Source organism: Rana temporaria, chromosome 4 (genome assembly GCF_905171775.1).
Source record: "Rana temporaria chromosome 4, aRanTem1.1, whole genome shotgun sequence".
Taxonomy (NCBI): Eukaryota; Metazoa; Chordata; class Amphibia; order Anura; family Ranidae; genus Rana; species Rana temporaria.
Window position 1 is genome coordinate 219,798,262 of NC_053492.1, and position 18,347 is coordinate 219,816,608.

Sequence of the window (18,347 nt, forward strand, 5' to 3'; positions counted from 1 at the left end):
TACCTTTGACTTGTCTCTCATTGAGCCTTTTCCCAAAATTGACATTTTTGCACTAGTTTCTTCTTGTAATCGTTTTAAGGAGTTTCCTCTTGGTCCAAGTAACTTGCCCACAAAATTAAACTGAAAATTAAAGATTATTGTTAGAAATGTGCAATCAATTTGTGACTTAATATACTGTATTTAGTGTTGTTTGCTAATAATGCGCTCCTATAAAGATAGCTTTTAATGCATTATATATTGAACAGATACATTGTCCAAGTTCTTAAAGCACTTCAAATATGTGCCTAGTAGTTATTAGAGTAACTGGGAACCATGGCTTTGATATTAAGATATGAGGTTAACACAAATGGTCTCTTTACAATGTATAGTAGGCAAACCACACTAAAGAATGACATACATCCTCATTTCACGTATGGTAATTTACACTGACATTAAAGAAGATTTTCAGGCTAGTTGCACAATTTAGTGACAATCAAAAGAATATAGGGCCAGATCCAGAGAGAGAGTACGCCGGCGAATCTACTGATACGCCGGCGTACTTTCAAATTACCTGCGTCGTATCTTTAGTTTGAATCCTCAAACCAAGATACGACGGCATTTGGGTTTGATCCGACAGGCGTACGGCTTCGTACGCCTTCGGATCGTAGATGCAATACTTCGGCGTCCGATGGGTGGAGTTCGCGTCGTTTTCTGCGTCGGGTATGCAAATTAGCTTTTTCCGACAATCCACGAACGTACGCGCGCCCGTCACATTCTCTTACGTCGTCTCTAGTCGGCTTTTTTCGGCGTATAGTTAAAGCTGGTATTTTGCGGCGTATAGTTAGATTTGCCATGTTAAGTATGGCCGTTGTTCCCGCGTCAAAATTAGAATTTTTTTTTTGGCGTAAGTCGTCCGTGAATCGGGATGGACGTAAGTCACGTCTAAGTTTAAAAGATGACGTTGTTGCGACGTCATTTTGCGCAATGCACGGCGGGAAATTTAGAAACGGAGCATGCACAGTTCATTTGGCGCGGGGACACGCTTCATTTAAATGAATCACGCCCCCTAATCGCCGATTTGAATTCCGCCGCCAGAAATACACTACGCCGCCGTAACTTATGGCGGATTTGAAAGAACACCAGGTAAGGTACGGCGGCGTAGCGTATCTCTGATACGCTGCGCCTATCCATTTCTATGTGGTTCTGGCCCAAAGCTTTTTTACCTACTTTTTTTTGTTTTGTGCAAGAGAAATAAAGCTCTGTGATGTTTTGGTGCTGTGGATTCAATTGTTTCAAATGACATGTTCGTGACTGCATACTTATTACATGCCTGAAAATGTAATTTGACAGTAAACCTTTCACACATTTCCTTTCTCAGAAATGAACCGCCCCCCCCCCCCCCCAGCTGCAGGAAAGTAGATTGTAACTGCTGCTTTGGATAATGCATTCACATGAGTTCACAGGAAGCATATATAGTTTGATAGTATGTAAATGTGTCAGTGTGGAGTTTTTTAGGTGTGATACACAGGACACCCTATCCTGCCATAGTATAACTAAAAACCACAGGGTCATAATGCATTTTTTTTCTGATACATGCTAAAACTGTAAATAACACAATAGAGAAGAAGAGTGAAAATAAAATAAAATGTCTTATGATCTACAGAATGTAACGGGAACACAAAACATAAGGGTGTAATTATCATGGTTGGGTTTCTTAGACTGTTTGGACAAAGAATAATTGTGCCTTGCATATTTTTCTGAAATTAAATCTGCATTATATTTAAACTTGAATACAGGTTTGGATTACTGTCTGTTTCCCCAATGAGGATATTTTCTTGCCCTATTTACCCCTGGGATAATCATCCTGGAGACAAAAACCAATGGAAAATTCTAAATTGTTGTGTTTTCACCAGAACTAGAGAGGAAAGAAAGGGACACCATTTGGGACACCAGGTCTAGTGACAACTGTCTAAGAGGGGAATTCCCTTCATTTAATGAAGATTTCCTCATAGCAATGGCAACAGGTTTGCTTTGATCCCCACCTCGCAAGCAGCATGTATCTTTCCTTTGCTTCGGAAATTAACAGCAATCCTGGCTATGGAGAAGCACAATACTTGCTACATGTAACCAGTGCCGATCCTGACCTCCCTGGGGCCCTAAGCAAAATGACATGTCACATTAAAGTTTAGAAGCGGGGGGGGGGGGACACTGCCAATAGTGACATGTCACATTAAAGATTACCTCTTCTTCCATGCAGCCAGCGAGTTGAGAAGCGGGGTGAGGGGCCGAAAATGACTTCTCACCAGGTGGGGCCTCTAGTAATTTGGGAGGCTCTTCGCAGCTTTGCGGGGCCGGAAGGGCTTGCATAGTAAGCCTATAGGGCGGATCGGCCCTGCATGTAACAGTTCTGGACAATGGATGGTATCTAACACAGAATATTCCTTACTACTGGTGACTGAATGGAGTGATGTGGAGTAGAACAAAAGTAAATATACCGTAGGCAGTTTGGGAGCAATAAAAACCTGTTGCTTTGCCCTACATGGCAAATCAGACATTTACTTTAAAATTATGGCAACAAAAAACATAAATAATCTAGACAGACAATTTCCACTCTTCTACCTAAAATGCTTGGTACATGTTCTCATTTAAGAAATGCAAGCTGATATGCAAAACATTTTTCTAAAATAGAACATTAGCATTGTGTTAAGCTCTGTATTTACATTTTTCCCAGAAGAAAAATACATTTTACTAATAATATCAGATTTTGTTCAGTAAAAAAAAAAAAAAAAAGTAATTAGGAAACGCTATCACAACACCTTTCCATTATCCCAGCCTTGGGCCACTGCAGAACATGTATTTACAATACAGAAATGAAGTCAAAGTCTGTGCCTAACATAACAAGTGGATGGATTAAAGTTTTAAAAGGCTTCATTTTTAATGAAATGAGACAAAAACATAACACACAAAAGTAAGGCCTGTGGTTCATGGCATGAGGTTATCTTATTATGAATGGTTTGTGCATTAAGAACCACTGGAAAAACTAAAGTAAGAGCCATGACACTCTGATTAGAGAGGGTCTGAATAAATGCAATATTGGTGAGATGTTACTTAAACAAGAAAAGGTGAGGAAGACTAAAGAGAAACTAAGTAGAAGAGACTTTTGAGCAGCACGCACACAGTTAATTATTTATATACCTGCTAGGAACAATAGTAGTTTATAATTGAAGTTTCAGGCTTACTTCTGCAGTTCCACTGAAGAAAACAGCACATGAATGTAGCATTTGATTTTGTAGGAAACAATGGGCTGTAGTCAGCCTGTCTGTGTGATCTCTAAGCATGGATTGTACAGTCTCAACAATTTGGTATTTGGTCTTTCTCCAGCAGGGTGTGCTGGAAAGGTGTCTCTCTATGTTATGTTTAGTGACTCAGTGGGCTTGGGGGGCCTGGGGAGCTAACTGAGAAAGTGTTAAAGTTTATATTACAACACAAACAACATGCGTGAATGGGAAAGGGAGTTGGGCCTCAAATTTACAGCGGATCAATCGAATAGGTTGATGGAAATAAAACACCAGTCCTCAATAAGTTCATATATACAGGAGATGTCGTATAAGTTTCTGACTAGATGGTACCATACACCGACCCGTCTGGCTCAGATCTATCCATCAATGAAAGCCAACTGCTGGAGGGGGTGCAATCAAAGAGGGTCATTTCTTCATATATGGTGGCAGTGTCCCAAGATCAGGAGATTTTGAGAGGAGATATCCCCGTGGATAAAAAAATTGACATTAAGACCTATTGAGCAATCCCCATTGCATTTCCTGTTTCACGGATTGCCATCATCTATGAAGTTCTATAAAAGGAGTGTCACACCACACCTATTAAATGCAGCGAAGGCATTGATACCTAGATACTGGAAACAATCTAAAGTCCCCAATATAATGGAATGGAAAATCGAGGTAGAGAGGATAATGGAGGCGGAGAGATGGGTACACACGGTCAAGGACCAACAGGACAAATTTAAGGATGTATGGGCCGGGTGGATATATTATTCTCCCGAAATAGGGAAGGATTAGTTTGGGGCGGGGAGGCTCAGGGGCGGGTGGAGAGGGAAGGGTGAGACAGCGGATACATATTTTTTTTTTTAGGTGTTGTTTTAGTTTTTGTTTTTTTCTCCCTACCTTGGGGGCGCCAGAGGGGGAGGAGATGGGGAGAGGGGAGACGTGGGCATTCCCCCTCCTTTCTTTTTTTTTTTCTCTTTTTTCTCACAGCACTAATTCGGATCACTAAAGAGGAGGAAATAATTAATTAAGTCAACATAGGAGGGTAAGTACAGAGGGCTCCCCTTAAGGGATTGTATTTGGGAGTCATAAGAATGGGAATTGTTTTTTTTTTAAAGGAAGGTTACAGTCACAAAAATAAGGTCACTAAATCACAAAGAAAATATACACTAAAATTGTTTTTTTTTTTTCTCTCTCTCTTTTGTCTTTTTGAGGAGATTATGGAACTTCTCCCCTCCGCATTGTAGGGGGGGAGATAAGGTGATGGCACTAAAGTCACGAAATCAAGGACTATTAAGTTCTGCACAAAGTCTTTTTTGGTATTGAGTTCCTCTTTTCTGTGCCGTGGGGAGGTCATAAGGGGACGGGATCTAGGGGATCACGGGGGAGGAAGGGGAGGGGAGGGGTTTTTTTTTGTCTTTCCTCTCTCTTTCTTTCCTTTCCTTTCCCCCCTCCTTCTTTCTCTCCCTAGTGTCCCCCTTGCCTCTTGGAGGTGGGGGGCGGGACGGGGGGGATTGGAGGAGGGGGAGACCGATGGTGCTCATGGGGGGGGGGGGGGATGTAATGTATGTAGATACTTTTATTTAAATATGTAAGGAGATGTCTTTTTACATTTTTTCTTGTTATTGTTATTTGTTTTTGTGTACGTGGTGTAATTTGGAAAAAATAAAGAAAAGAAGCAATTATAAAAAAAAAGATTCAACATATGTATTTTTGTATACATATAATTATTTTTATAATTAGCCTTAATTTTTTTTTTATCTATTATGTTGGTGTAATGTACCTGGTGATTGTGTCAGTTCACCCTTGTTGCTGTTCACACTTACTCCATGCTGGTATAGTCAGTCTGAATTCCTGTGACTGAAGCTGGAACTTAGAGATGCACAGGCACCTGTATCTACCCCTGTCAGATAACCTGCCCTGGGCGCTCATGCCCTGGGTGGTGACATCATAAAGGGCGGGGTCACTGGATGACATCACCTGGTGACCCCTGCCCCATGCCCATATATAAGTCATTGCACACCACGCACACGGGATTACAGCAGGAGAGAGCCTCGAGTCAACATCGGAAGAAGAGCAGGGGGAAGAAGACAACAGAGAAGACTGGTCAAGAGCTAGCAAACTAACAGGCAAAAGAGCAGAAGAAAGCAGAGGCGACCCAGCAGAAGACACCAGACAGCGAGAGAAGAACCCGAGAGGGGAGAAGGCGGAAGATACCCCCGGAGCTGCCTAATAAATTACTTTAAAAACCAATGTTTTATTGTTGACACTTTTTTCAGGTGAATGGATAGGGGTACAATGTACCCCATACTCATTCACATAGGGTGGGGGCCGGGATCTGGGGCCCCTTTATTAAAGGGGGCTCCCAGATTCCAATAAGCCCCCCGCCCACAGATCCCGACAAACAATGGCCAGGGTTGTCAGAAAGAGGTCCTTGTCCTCATCAACATGGGGACAAGGTGCTTTGGGGTGGGGGGCGCACAAGTGTGGAAGACTTTGGAATCGCACAAGTGTGAAAGGGCATTAGACTATTTGAGTGAAATAGGCCTTTTGTATAGAAAAAGTCATAGATCTTTGAGTTTAGCTCATGATAAATAGGGGCAAACACAAAAGTGTTGCGTTTATAATTTTTCTCAGTGTAGTTTAGTTACATTCAGGTTGATTTGTTCAATTCGTATTCGAAATTCGTATTCGGAATTCGTATTCGGAATTTTTTGAATTTTATTCAAATTTACTGAATTCTTTCTTTCTAAATGTGCATATCGATAAATATAGAATCGGTCTAAATGAAAATTTTATATTTTTTTAGATTCAAATGTGACAAAGTGAACAAACAAAAAAAATCTTCATCAAATTAAAACACACAGTCTTTGATTTCAGAACTATGTTTACAGTTCGAAATCAAATGGAATTTGATGTAAAATTTGATTCGAATTTCAATTGGAATTTCAGAAATTTGGACACATTTTGTTTAGTTATTCGGAGCATTCGGTAAACTTTGTTTGTACTGTAATTCAGATATTCGGATATATCTGAATCTCCGAATAACAAAAAATTGTGTCATATTTTTGATTCAAAACGAAACGAGCGGCACATTTCTAATTCTCTTTATATGCATGCTTTTAATCAAGGAATGATGCTATACTATTATCCTGTTGTTGAGAGAGAATGAATAATGGCCACCCCTTAAGGTAGTGCTTTTCTTGTTTGTTATTAAATAATTTTCAGTACTAAATAAAATCATCTTTCCATCCTCATATATTAGTCTGTCAATTTAAAGATAAAGTGTCACAATACAGCAAATAAACAACAGCATAAAAGATCAAAATAATATGAAAATACTATTAAAGTGATTGTAAAGGTTGTTTCTTATATACATAAATAACAAACATGCTATACTTACCTGCTCTGTACAAGGGCTTTGCACAGAGCAGCCCCTAACCTCCTTTTATGGGGTTCCCCGCTGGCGCTCCTGGCTCCTCCTCTTCATCGGATGCCGCTTTCCATGGGTACACTCGTGCGGGCGTGCTCCTGAGTCCTGGTGCTGCATCCACTGACACAGACAGCACGACTCAGCCCCGCCCCCAGTTCACTGTCACTGGATTTGATTGACAGCAGCAGGAGCCAATGGCTCCCACTGCAATCAATCTATCCTATGAGGACATGAGAAAGCAGCTGGAGATAAGATGCAAAACTATCAAGAGATAAGTGCAAAATTATCAAGATATTGAGGGAATTTTCAGTGTCAAGCTTCAGTATTTCACCACCAAGACCACTCAATAACAGCTTACCAGAAATTCAGACCCCAAACAATAAAAGGTCAAATAAAGCATATTGGCACTCTTGGGGTAGTATGCACTGTATTGTAACTTGGTTTCTCGCAACCCAAAAGGAATCAGACCAGAGAGTACCCGGCATGGGAAATAAAGCAAGGGATCTCCAAAGTGTAGAATGTACAGTTAAATAAACTATTTATAAAATAGGGGTGCTGACATATACATGTAAAAAAAACAGCGTATTGGCAAAACAATACACTGCTGCATGCTCGATTGAGTAGACATGATGACATCACTGCTAATCTCTATTCGACGCATTTTGTCACAACAGATGACATAATATGATATGCTGAATGTATAAGAGGTTTCATATCATAGAAAAGCCTGGGAAAATTAAGGCTATGAGTTGTGATGGGTGTATTTGCTAAGTTTATAGGACTGCATGGTAAGGTGTGCTGAGTATTTTGGGTTAGATTGTGGGGTGACCCCTCCATAAACGTGCTGTACATACTCCAGACTGCCTCATTCTGTATACTGTGCAGGGTGTAATATACATACCACTCCACCTCCACTATAATTGTACTCTAAGCTATAAAAGTCATACAATCATCGTAGTATTGTCCCATTACTAGACAGAAGTTTTTTGTACAACTAGAACTTACAAATTGTATTCAGTTCTACAAACAGGCACACTTTTGCTAACAATTCTCTTTTGTTTTGTGAAGTGGGTCAAATCTCAAATTGATCTTCTCTAGGAGCCTAGTCTAGAGTTCTTCTAACCAGTGTGGTTGCAACCTGATGAGATCCTAGCTGGGAAGCCAGACTACGTTTTGTCTATAATCAAAATGTTTTCCTACATAGGGTACATTAGAAATAACTGTACCCTCCTCTGTACACGGGGGTGTGGTGATCTCCCTGTCATGCTCTCAGACATAATAGATGATTAAGTGTCCCCTACTACACTGACAAAAGATTTTACAATACACTGTTCCGTTCTTTTCCCAGTCTCTGTAAGTGTATGTATTCAATATATCTCAGAACCAAATATTTTGTGCCATATTAGGCCATAAACTATGAAACATGTTTCCCTTTGCACTTGTAAAAGGTTTTAAAGTGCCGTGGCATGAAATGCCAAATTACATGCTTTAGAGGCAATCAATACTTCTTCCATTTGCTACTAAGAAAAGAACATGCCAATCTGTCATTTTGTGGCTTGTTGATATGTATGTTGTGTATATGCTTTTAAAATATTTTTTATCTCTCAGACCTATACAGCAATATCTTGCATTTCACTGTAAGCAGATTGCAATCCCAAATGACTTGCAAAATACAAGCAATCAATGTGAGAGCTTCTGCTAGCAGAATGGACTGTATCTCGCCAAATATGAAAAGAAATGTAAATAAAGAGTTACAGAGAGCAATTTAAAATGAATAACTATATCAAATAAGGCAATCTAGCTACAAATGTATTTTACAAAAGTATTTTTTCTTTATCTACAGTATGTACAAAACACCAAAAAAAGTTGGGATTATAAAAGTCCTATTTTCTGATCAGTGATAGAAAAATGCTAACTTACTGTTTACTGTCAAACAAATCAGTTTTTTTTTTATAAGACAATAAGATAAAGTAGTTATGGTAAAAAATAATTTTATATTGCTAACAAGCTAATCAATAATCCTCTAAAAAAATCCCTGTAATTGGTATTATTATTGGTTGGGAAGTTGATTTTGGTAAATATGAGGAATTTGTGATAAAGCAGATTATCTCAGGCAGTGTAAAGGGCTTTCCACACAACTACAGAACTGGAGTAGGCACTCGCTTTAGAGGTACCAAATATAAAGGTCATAGATTTATGCGGAAACATTTTTGACTGAATAAATGGCCAAATATAAACAAATAAATATATATATATATATATATATATATATATATATATATATATATATATATATATATATATATATATATATATATACTGTATTTCCATTGGAATTATGACAAGCTAGAACACCTTTACAGGTAGATCTGTTGATGTGTTGGTTTATAATCCATAATACCTTTTGATTTATTATATTTATTTTTACTATGTTTGTTACATTTTATTGTACAGGTATATTGTATATTCTTTTGCTGTGGATGCTCTATTGTGAACAAGAGACTGCATGTCAATTCTGATCGACTGTAGTTTTTGCAGATAGATACATTGGGCCGGATTCACAGACAGCGGCGCATATTTCTGCCGGCATAGCGCATCTCATATGCGCTACGCCGACGTAACACAGAGAGGCAAGCACAGTATTCACAAAGCACTTGCTCTTAACATTGCGCCGGCGTAACGTAAAATCATAGGTGTAAGCCGGCCTAATTCAAAGTAGATGGAAGTGGGCATGATTCATTTAAATGAAGCGTGACCCCATGCAAATGATGGGCCGAACGAACGGCGCATGCGCCGTTCCGTGGACGTATCCCAGTGCGCATGCTCAGAATCACGTTGAATATACTCCCTAAGATATGATGGCTCAATGCTTACGACGTGAACGTAACCTACGCCCAGCCCTATTCACGTACTACTATGTAAACAACGTAAAATACAACGGCTGTTCCCTGGTCCATACCTTTGCATGAGTTGCGCCTCATAGATGGGGAATAACTATATGCCGGACGTAAGACTTACGCAAACCACGTATATTATGCGCCGGGCGCAACTACGTTTGTGAATAGCCGTATCTCCCTCGAGATACATTGGCGTAAGTGCTACGTGAATCTGGGCCATTGTTTATTTCCCCCCATTCAATATATTTGCTTATATGGGGAATTTTAAGGGATCTGTGCTTAATCACTTCCATACAGGGCACTTCCTGCCCAGACCAATTTTCAGTTTTCAGTGCTGTTTCACTTTGAATGACAATTGCGTGGTAATGCTACACTGTACCCTAACTAAATTTGTATTATTTTGTTCCCACAAATAGAGATTTCTTTTGGTGGTATTTGATCACCTCTGGGATATTTTTTTCTGGAAAAAAAAAAAAGACCGAAAATTTTGAAAAACAAATGCTTTTTTTTGTTTCCGTTGCAAAACTTTGTAAATAAGTAAGTTTTCTCCTTCACTGATGGGCACTGATCGGGCTGCACTGATGGGCACTGATAAGGCGGCACTTATGGGCGCGCAGCGGCTTAATATCCTGGGGACGTCATATGACGTCCAGTCAGGATATTGAAACCACTTTGCTGACGTCTTTTTGCAATAGGGCGGGCGGCAAGTGGTTAATGCACTTTTTTACTTGCACTGTAGGCACTAGGATATGAGCCTGTGTATTTATCAGCATAAGCTTAGTATAGATGAAGTCTTTTAGAGCAGTGCTTTTGCACACGAGGCCTGTGCTTCATACTGAGTTTTGTAGGTAGGGTAGGTTAGGTACAGCTGACACCTGCAAGCCCTTGTTCGAGTTTGGGGGAAATTATGTACCCATCAATTAAACATGGGTTAAAGTGGTTGTAAACAATCACCTTGTAAGACAATCCATTATGTTTAAAACAGAAATATAAGGCAAAACATTTGTGTATAGATTTAATTTTTTTTTTTATAAATACCTTGTTCCCCCTTTATTATAAGTGATCATGTTCCCTCTATTCTCAGCTGCATAAGAGCAGGGGTAGGAGAAGCAACAGAACACTGAGCTTCCCAGTGAAAGGTTGTGCAGGGAGGCATGTCAGGAAAAGCCTGATTATTGGAGGAGAGCAGGCTAAGTTCCTAGGGCCAAATCTTCAAAGGAGATTCGCAGGCGGAACTGCTGTTCAGCCTGCGTATCCCTGTGGCTATCTTTGGAAACGAGCCTCAGAAGGATTTTTCCAAAGATAGTCAGAAGATCCGACATCTGTAAGACACTTACACTGTCGGATCTTAGGATGCAGTACCGCATCCGCCGCTGGGGGCATTTCGAGTCGAAATGCCGGCTAGCGTATGCAAATGAGGACTTAAGCAGATCCACAAAGCTTTTAAGCTTTGTGTTTTCTGCGTAAGTTACGATTTGCACGCGTTAAATTAGGGCTGGTTTTACAATGTGTAAAGTTAGTACACCATGTAAAACCAGACCTTTTTTTCGATCGCCGCGATTTTTTTTTAAATTTGAATTTTTTTTCCCGGCGCATATTTTTTTTTCACCCGTCGCAACTTTATTGTCCCGTCACAATCCACAAAGCCCGGCGTAAATTACGTTTGCGCGCTGCACGTCGGGAAAAATGACGTCACACGCATGCGCAGTACGTCCGGCGCGGGAGCGCGCCTCATTTGAATAGGAATCGCCCCCTCGAGGAGACGACCGCCTTGCGACGGAGGCACTTAGGTTACACGGCGTGTAATTTCTAGGTAAGTGCTTTGTGGATCGGGCACTTAGGTAGAAATTTAACGCCTGTGTAACTTAACTGCTGAAAGTTAAGTTAGGCAGCGTTTTTGAGAATTTGGCCCCTAGTTCTTTAAATGCATCAGCGGTGATGTATGCTAGAGATGCCTACTGCTTGCTGTCTCACAGGACCAGCTACAGGGATTTCTTCAAGCATGTCTTTTCCAGGATGTTTTTACATGAGTTTTAAGAAAAGTTTATGAATTATTTTGGGAATACCAGTCTTTACTATTGTTTAACAAAGGTTTTTTGAAGGTGTTGCTGGATGCTGGTGAACTCTCAGTTTGTACTATAGCGTTTTATAAAGATTCCCAGTTTGGAGGATACAGAAAATCCATGTCTCTTTAAGCCTAATATGGCAGCTTGCAAATGAAAATATCAAATTTTATATGCAATTATGGGTATTTTACATATGAGACTGTTAATGTGACAATCATATATTTTACAGAGTAACCTTTCTTTGTTTTGTGTTTAATACTAGTAATTTATGAAATGAGATTATGTGTCTTTATATGCTCAAGGTAAGATAAATTCCTTTGATGAAGTCAAAACGCTACCAAATATAACCTTGAATAGGTAAGCTCTCACACAAATAAAATTATAGGGTTCAAGATTTAATGTCTTAACTTGTTTTGAATCTAACCCATTTCAAAGAACCTGTATCAATCCTATCTGCTCAAATGATAAAATCCTCTTTATTATCCAGGCTCTGTTATTATCATTGTATGAAAGCGAATTCTATGTAGAGGGTAAACACCTCTTTGTTAGAAGATTACTGTTAGCTTGTCTCCGAGCGCGTAGCCTGTTTCTAGTCTCACCTTCCTTCCAGTGCTCTTCCTGGTCCCGCTCTCTGGTAACGTCATCATCTGTGTCTCCACGCTGAACTTGGCTGTTTTCTGGTGTCCACAGAGTGGATTTCTCTCCCTGCCTGCAGATCCGTGGACCAAGATGGACCTGAGATCGGACCGCACCGCACATCATGAGACCCTGGTGAGCCTGTTTTGTAATTGTGTATTGTAAGTGCATTTCTTTTGAGATTAAACATAGTATCTGACATATTGCACTTAGGTGGCGCTTCCCTTTTTTGTTTCCTTGTCTTCAGATCCATACACACTGGGCTTAAAAAAAAGTCTGTTCTCTTGGGAGTAAAAACGCTAACAGAGATTTTTTTTTACAAATTCTAGACGAGTTTAGGAGAGTTTTACGTTTTTTTCTGCCAGTGAGCTCCAATCAGAAACGCAAACCAGATTATTTTTTTCGCTGCCCCTAAACTTTGAGCTCAAAATATGTCTGTAATCGTCCTAATGTACATGGACACATAGGATAACATTGAGCTGCTTCTATAGGCAGAACACAAAACTACTGTAGAAGCAAAGTTTTTTATGCCAGTGTAAAGGAAATTTGTAAGTTCTCTTTATAATTGTATTCTGTTTTATATATTTTGCACACTACCCTCACTGTGTACACAGCACTAATAATGTTTTTAGTACTTGTTTGCATTCTTTTGAGTCCTGATTAGAATTAGTCTGCCTATGTTACGCCCCATGTTACCATAAAAGTACAATCGTAATATTAATGTGATACCTACGTAATCATGTGTATAAAAACCTTCAATTGCGTCATAATAAAGCAGAACAGTTATTTGGAAAATGCTGAGTATATATTTTGTGTCTGTTCCCTACTGCAGTAGTTATTACTTAATTTGTAACCACTAATCAATATGAGGATAGGAGTTGCCTATCTATACAATGTCCAGCACACCAGTGTGCATAGAGCCTTCATGTAATCCCAGACAGATAGTAATGCCAAGGTAGTTTTAGCATTATACATTAATATATGTCTATTAAAAAAAATACTTCATAAAAACACTTCAGCAAATAATAATAAATTAAACGTATTTATTCATGAAAAAAATTATAGAAATGTTTTAATAAAAAATATATTCATTTCAACTATATAAAAGACTTACACATATTTTGGGAAAAGGTAAAAATGCATGTAGTGCACCGAACTTATTAGTAGTCAGCCAAACAGCCTCCAATTTATCCACTGAAGTAGGTTACATGTTGAGTTAGCATTAAGAAATGGATGAGCCACTGAATAAATAATGTACAATGTTGAAAACCACTCAGCTCTTTAACAGCGGGAATACAAATATGTAAGAAAGATGCACAGAAAAATAGGACACAGTAGTTGTTAAGTCTCATTTTTGGTTACATATAAGTCTTATGGTTCAAAAGCCTCTCATATATATATATATATATATATATATATATATATATATATATATATATATATATATATATATATATATATATTCTACTTCCCACCTTGATTTAAAACGTGTTTGATAGGATCAATTCACCCATGTGGATCTAGAAAGGGGCTGCTGAATCTTATCTGCATTCGTACACATAGATAAGTGCTTAGCAACAAGTTGTACTAGTAAAATCCTGTGTATTGCTTGAAACTATTAAAGTTATTACAGCTACAGTGAGGTTGCATCCTGGGAGATGAAGTCCAATTTAACAATATTCAATCAGTAAAATAAAGAAATATGGAGGTAGGGCAATGACTCCCCATTTACCATTATAAGCTGTTTCCTTGTTTATGTTCAGCCTGAAAATGGTCTTGTAATGATTTTACATAATGCTAGGAATAATCCTTTAACCACTTGACCACTGGGCACTTAAACCCCCTTCCTAACCAGATCAATTTTCAGCTTTCGGTGCTCTCACAATTTGAATGACGATTACTCAGTCATACAACATTGTGCCCATCTGAATTTTTTGTCCTTTTTTTCCCCACAAATAGAGCTTTCTTTTGGTGGTATTTGATCACCTCTGGGTTTTTTATTTTTTGCGCTATAAAAGAAAAAACACTGAAAATTCTGTAAAAAAAAAAAAAATCTTGTTTCTGTCATATTAGCAGGTATTGTGGGGTATTGCGGAGTATTGGGGGTATTGCAGAGTATTGGGGGGTTATTGCAGAGTATGGGGGGGTTATTGCAGAGTATGGGGGGGTTATTGCAGAGTAAGGGGGGTTATTGCAGAGTATGGGGGGGTTATTGCAGAGTATGGGGGGTTATTACAGAGTAAGGGGGGGTTATTGCAGAGTATGGGGGGGTTATTGCAGAGTATGGGGGGTATTGCAGAGTATGGGGGGTATTGCAGGGTATTGCTGGTATTGCAGAGTATTGCACAGGGAGGGATGGATGGCTGGATCTGTGACTGCATTTGTCACAGATCCAGCCACAGCAGCTGCTGCTGCTTCCGCCCCCCCTCTCCTCTCACACTGTACCGATCGGTACAGAGAGGAGAGGGAGGAACCGGCGTCATCACATGACGCCGGTTTGTTTACAAGTGATCGCTCCGTCATTTGACGGAGCGATCACGTGGTAAACGGCCGCTATCAGCGGCAATTTACTGCGATCTGTGATGCGCCGGGTCTTCTAGACCCGGCGCTCACAGATGATTCCGGGAGCGCGCCCCAGGGGGCGCGCGAGAGGAGGATTCTGGGAGGACGTCCCAGGGACGTCCTCCCAGAACAACTCCACCGCGCTGTAGACGTGTTTTGTCTATAGCGCGGTGGAAAAGAGGTTAAAAGTATATGCTGCTTTGACTGCAAAGAGAATTGCCACCCAGTGATATGCCAACCATAAAAAATATATACTGACTGAACATGTTTAATCTTTTTGGCACTTTTAATAGTGCATCAAAATACATAATGTAAATGATTTTTCAACTTGTTTCTACTGGTGTAACAACTGCTAATCAACTATCATGTTTGGTACCTAATTCACTGATAACATGCTATCATCCATTGAACCCACTCACATATCACCTATACATGTAGGATTTACATGCATTTTTCTTTAATAAAATTAATTGTGTCTGGGCTTTATTTACAAAAAAAAATCCAGTTTAACCACTTGCCCTCCAGAAGGATTTACTCCCTTCATGACCAGGGCATTTTCTGCTCTTCAGCACTGTGCTACTATCACTGGCATTTGCTCAGTCATGCAACAATGTATGCAAATTAACCACTTAGCAACCGCCCTATAGCAGTTTCACTGCTACAGGGTGGCAGCTGTGCACAGGATCATGTTTATTTATACGTGATCCTGCCCTTCCGGCATGGTAGGCGGGTACCGCAGACTCACCGATCATCAGCCAGAGAGACAGAACTGCAATCTGCCTATGTAAACAAGGCAGATTGCTGTTCTGGCAAGAAGGAAGGCATGGACCCTGTGTCTCTGCAAACCTAGGATCTATGTCTTCCCCTAGTAAAAGCTCCTCCCACAGTTTAGTAAAATACAGGCACGGCACACAGTTAACCCTTTGATCACCCCTGATGTTAACCACTTTCCAACCAATGCCATTAGTACAGTGACCGTGTATATTTTTAGCACTGATAACTTTATTAGTGTGCCTGGTTCCCAAAAAGTGTCAGTTGGTGTCAGAATGACCACCGCAATATAGCAGTCCCGCCATAAGTTGCTGATTGCCATTACTAGTAAAAAAATAAATACAATTATCCCACAGTTTGTAGACGCTATAAATTCAATATATGCCTATTGGGATTTTTTTTTTTCAAAACATATGTAGCAGAATACATACAGGTGCATCTAAAAAATTAGAACATCATCAAAAAGTAAATTTATTTCAGTAATTTTATTTAAAAAGAGAAGTGCATTAATTTAGATGCGTTACACATATACATATATTCCAAGCATTTTTTTTTTATTATGGCTTACAGCTAGTGAAAACCCCAAATTTGGCATCTTTGGACCAACACCAGAAATTGTCATGTCTCCCCAAATCATCATTGACTGTGAAAACTTCACACTGGACCTCATACAACTTGGATTCTGTGCCTCTCCACGCTTCCTCTAGACCGTGGGACCTTGATTTCCAAATGAAATGCAAAATTTTCCACAGTCTGTGGAATTGGGTATGTTTTATAGCAAACAGTATACATTTTTTTTTTTTCAAAATTGTCTGTCTTTTTTTTGTTTTTGGGGCAAAAAAAAAAAAAACAGAGGTGATCAAATACCGCCAAAATAAAACTCTATTTGTGGGAAAAAAACGTCATAGATTTTATTTGGGTACAGTGTCACACGACTGCCCAATTGTCAGTTAAAGTAATGCAGTGGCGTATTGCACAAAATGGCCTGGTCATGAAGGGGGGGGGGAGGAATCTTCTGGAGGTCAAGAGGTAAAATGTATATATTTTTTTCACACAAATAGAGCTTTCTTTTGGTGGCATTTAATCAATACTTTATTTTGTTTTCTATCAGGGATACTGACTGATGACAGCATGTTAAAAAAAGAAAAAAAAATTATAATTTTTTTTCTTTTTTGATTTTTCGAAAATTTCTTTATTTTTTTAATTTTTTTACATGTTTTTCTACATACTGTCATCAGAGTAGTTCAGTGTCACCATAGTGACACTGTACTACTCTGTGGAAGGGTGGGTGGGAATGTTTTCTACACTAATATTTCTTATAACAGTAATGCGTTGTTATAAGCAATAGTTTTAACTGTCATAAATGGCTTTTTTTCATGACAGCTTGCTTACGATTGTGATCTGTGATTGCCTACAGCTAATCACATGGCACAGGGTGCCAGGTACCAAGTGATAGCTGTGGGCCAATCACAGCATCACAACAGTAAGCAAGCTGTCATGCATATAAGTATTTATGAAAGTTTTGCCTATAGCAATCACATGATACTCCAGCCTCTCACAGTGGCTGGGTACCAAGCGTCTTGATCCACTGTGTAAATGTACTGTGGGTGGGCGGCAAGTGGTTAATTTAAAATACAGACTCAGTCCCACTTAAGGTACAGTCAGTTGGGTTTATTTACTGCACTACAGAGTGCTCACTTTGGAAGAGAATGTTCATTGGCCTTAGTAAATAAAGTGAATCTGAGCTCAAGAGAAATTTAAAAAAATATGTTTTTTTTTCTTGCACATGATTAGGCGATTGATTTGAATGCAGCTGTACTATATTTACTAGGTTTGGTGAACATTTACTTTGTAATGTATTTCCTACGTGAACAGCTTCTACTGTAAGTCCTCTGAATAGAAGCTGTAATTGCATGCTATAACATATCCTTTCCTTTTCCTATTGAGACAAACAAAGAAATGCTGTAAAATGAGTGTGTAATAATAAGGAAGAGAAGAAGAGAGGATAGAGAAAAACTAGTAAAAACGTGTAGAAAAAGAGTGAGAGATAGAAGCTCTTGTTTATAAATACATATATTTACATAATATGGATACAAATATTTGTATAATAGGATCTTTCTCAAAAAATAAATGTATTTTAAATCAAACATGTTAATCATAAAATGGTTAACCACTTGCCGACCAGCGCACGACTATATACGTCGGCACAATGGCTCAGCTGGGCAGATGGACACACCTGGACGTCCCCTTTAAGAAGTGCCATTATGGGCGTGTGCACGCGCCCACCTCAAGCTCCTTGAGTCAGACCGCGGGTTCCGTGGACTTGATGTCCGCAGGGATACCCGCACTCGTCTCATGGAGAGGTAACACGGGGAAATGCTGATGTAAACAAGCATTTCCCCATTCTTCCTAGTAAAAGGACACTGATCACAGCTCCCTGTAATCGGGAGCGGTGATCATGTCACTCACAGCTCATCCCCCCTACAGTTAGAAGCAGTCCCTAGGACACACTTAACGCCTTCAGCAACCCCCTACTGGTTAATCCCTTCAATACCAGTGTAATTTTTACAGTAATCAGTGCATTTTTATAGCACTGATCGCTGTATCAATGACAATGGTCCCAAAATGGTGTCAAAAATGTCTGATGTGTCCGCCATAATGTCGCAGTCACGATAAAAATCGCTGATCGCTGCCATTACTAGTAAAAAAAATATATATTAATAAA

The 18,347-nt window shown here is 39.4% G+C and overlaps 1 protein-coding gene across 2 annotated transcripts in view; it reads right to left on the reverse strand.

The window, feature by feature from the left end:
- KHDRBS2 (KH RNA binding domain containing, signal transduction associated 2) overlaps positions 1-18,347 on the reverse strand; it is a 346,045-nt gene that overhangs the window by 180,407 nt on the left and 147,291 nt on the right. For both annotated transcript variants that reach the window (XR_005748660.1, XM_040349894.1), the window contains exon 3: positions 4-120. Coding sequence is in view for 1 of the 2 variants with exons in the window: in XM_040349894.1 (XP_040205828.1) it covers positions 4-120 (117 nt within the window). In the remaining variant the exon portion in view is untranslated. The remainder of the gene's footprint in view (positions 1-3; positions 121-18,347) is intronic.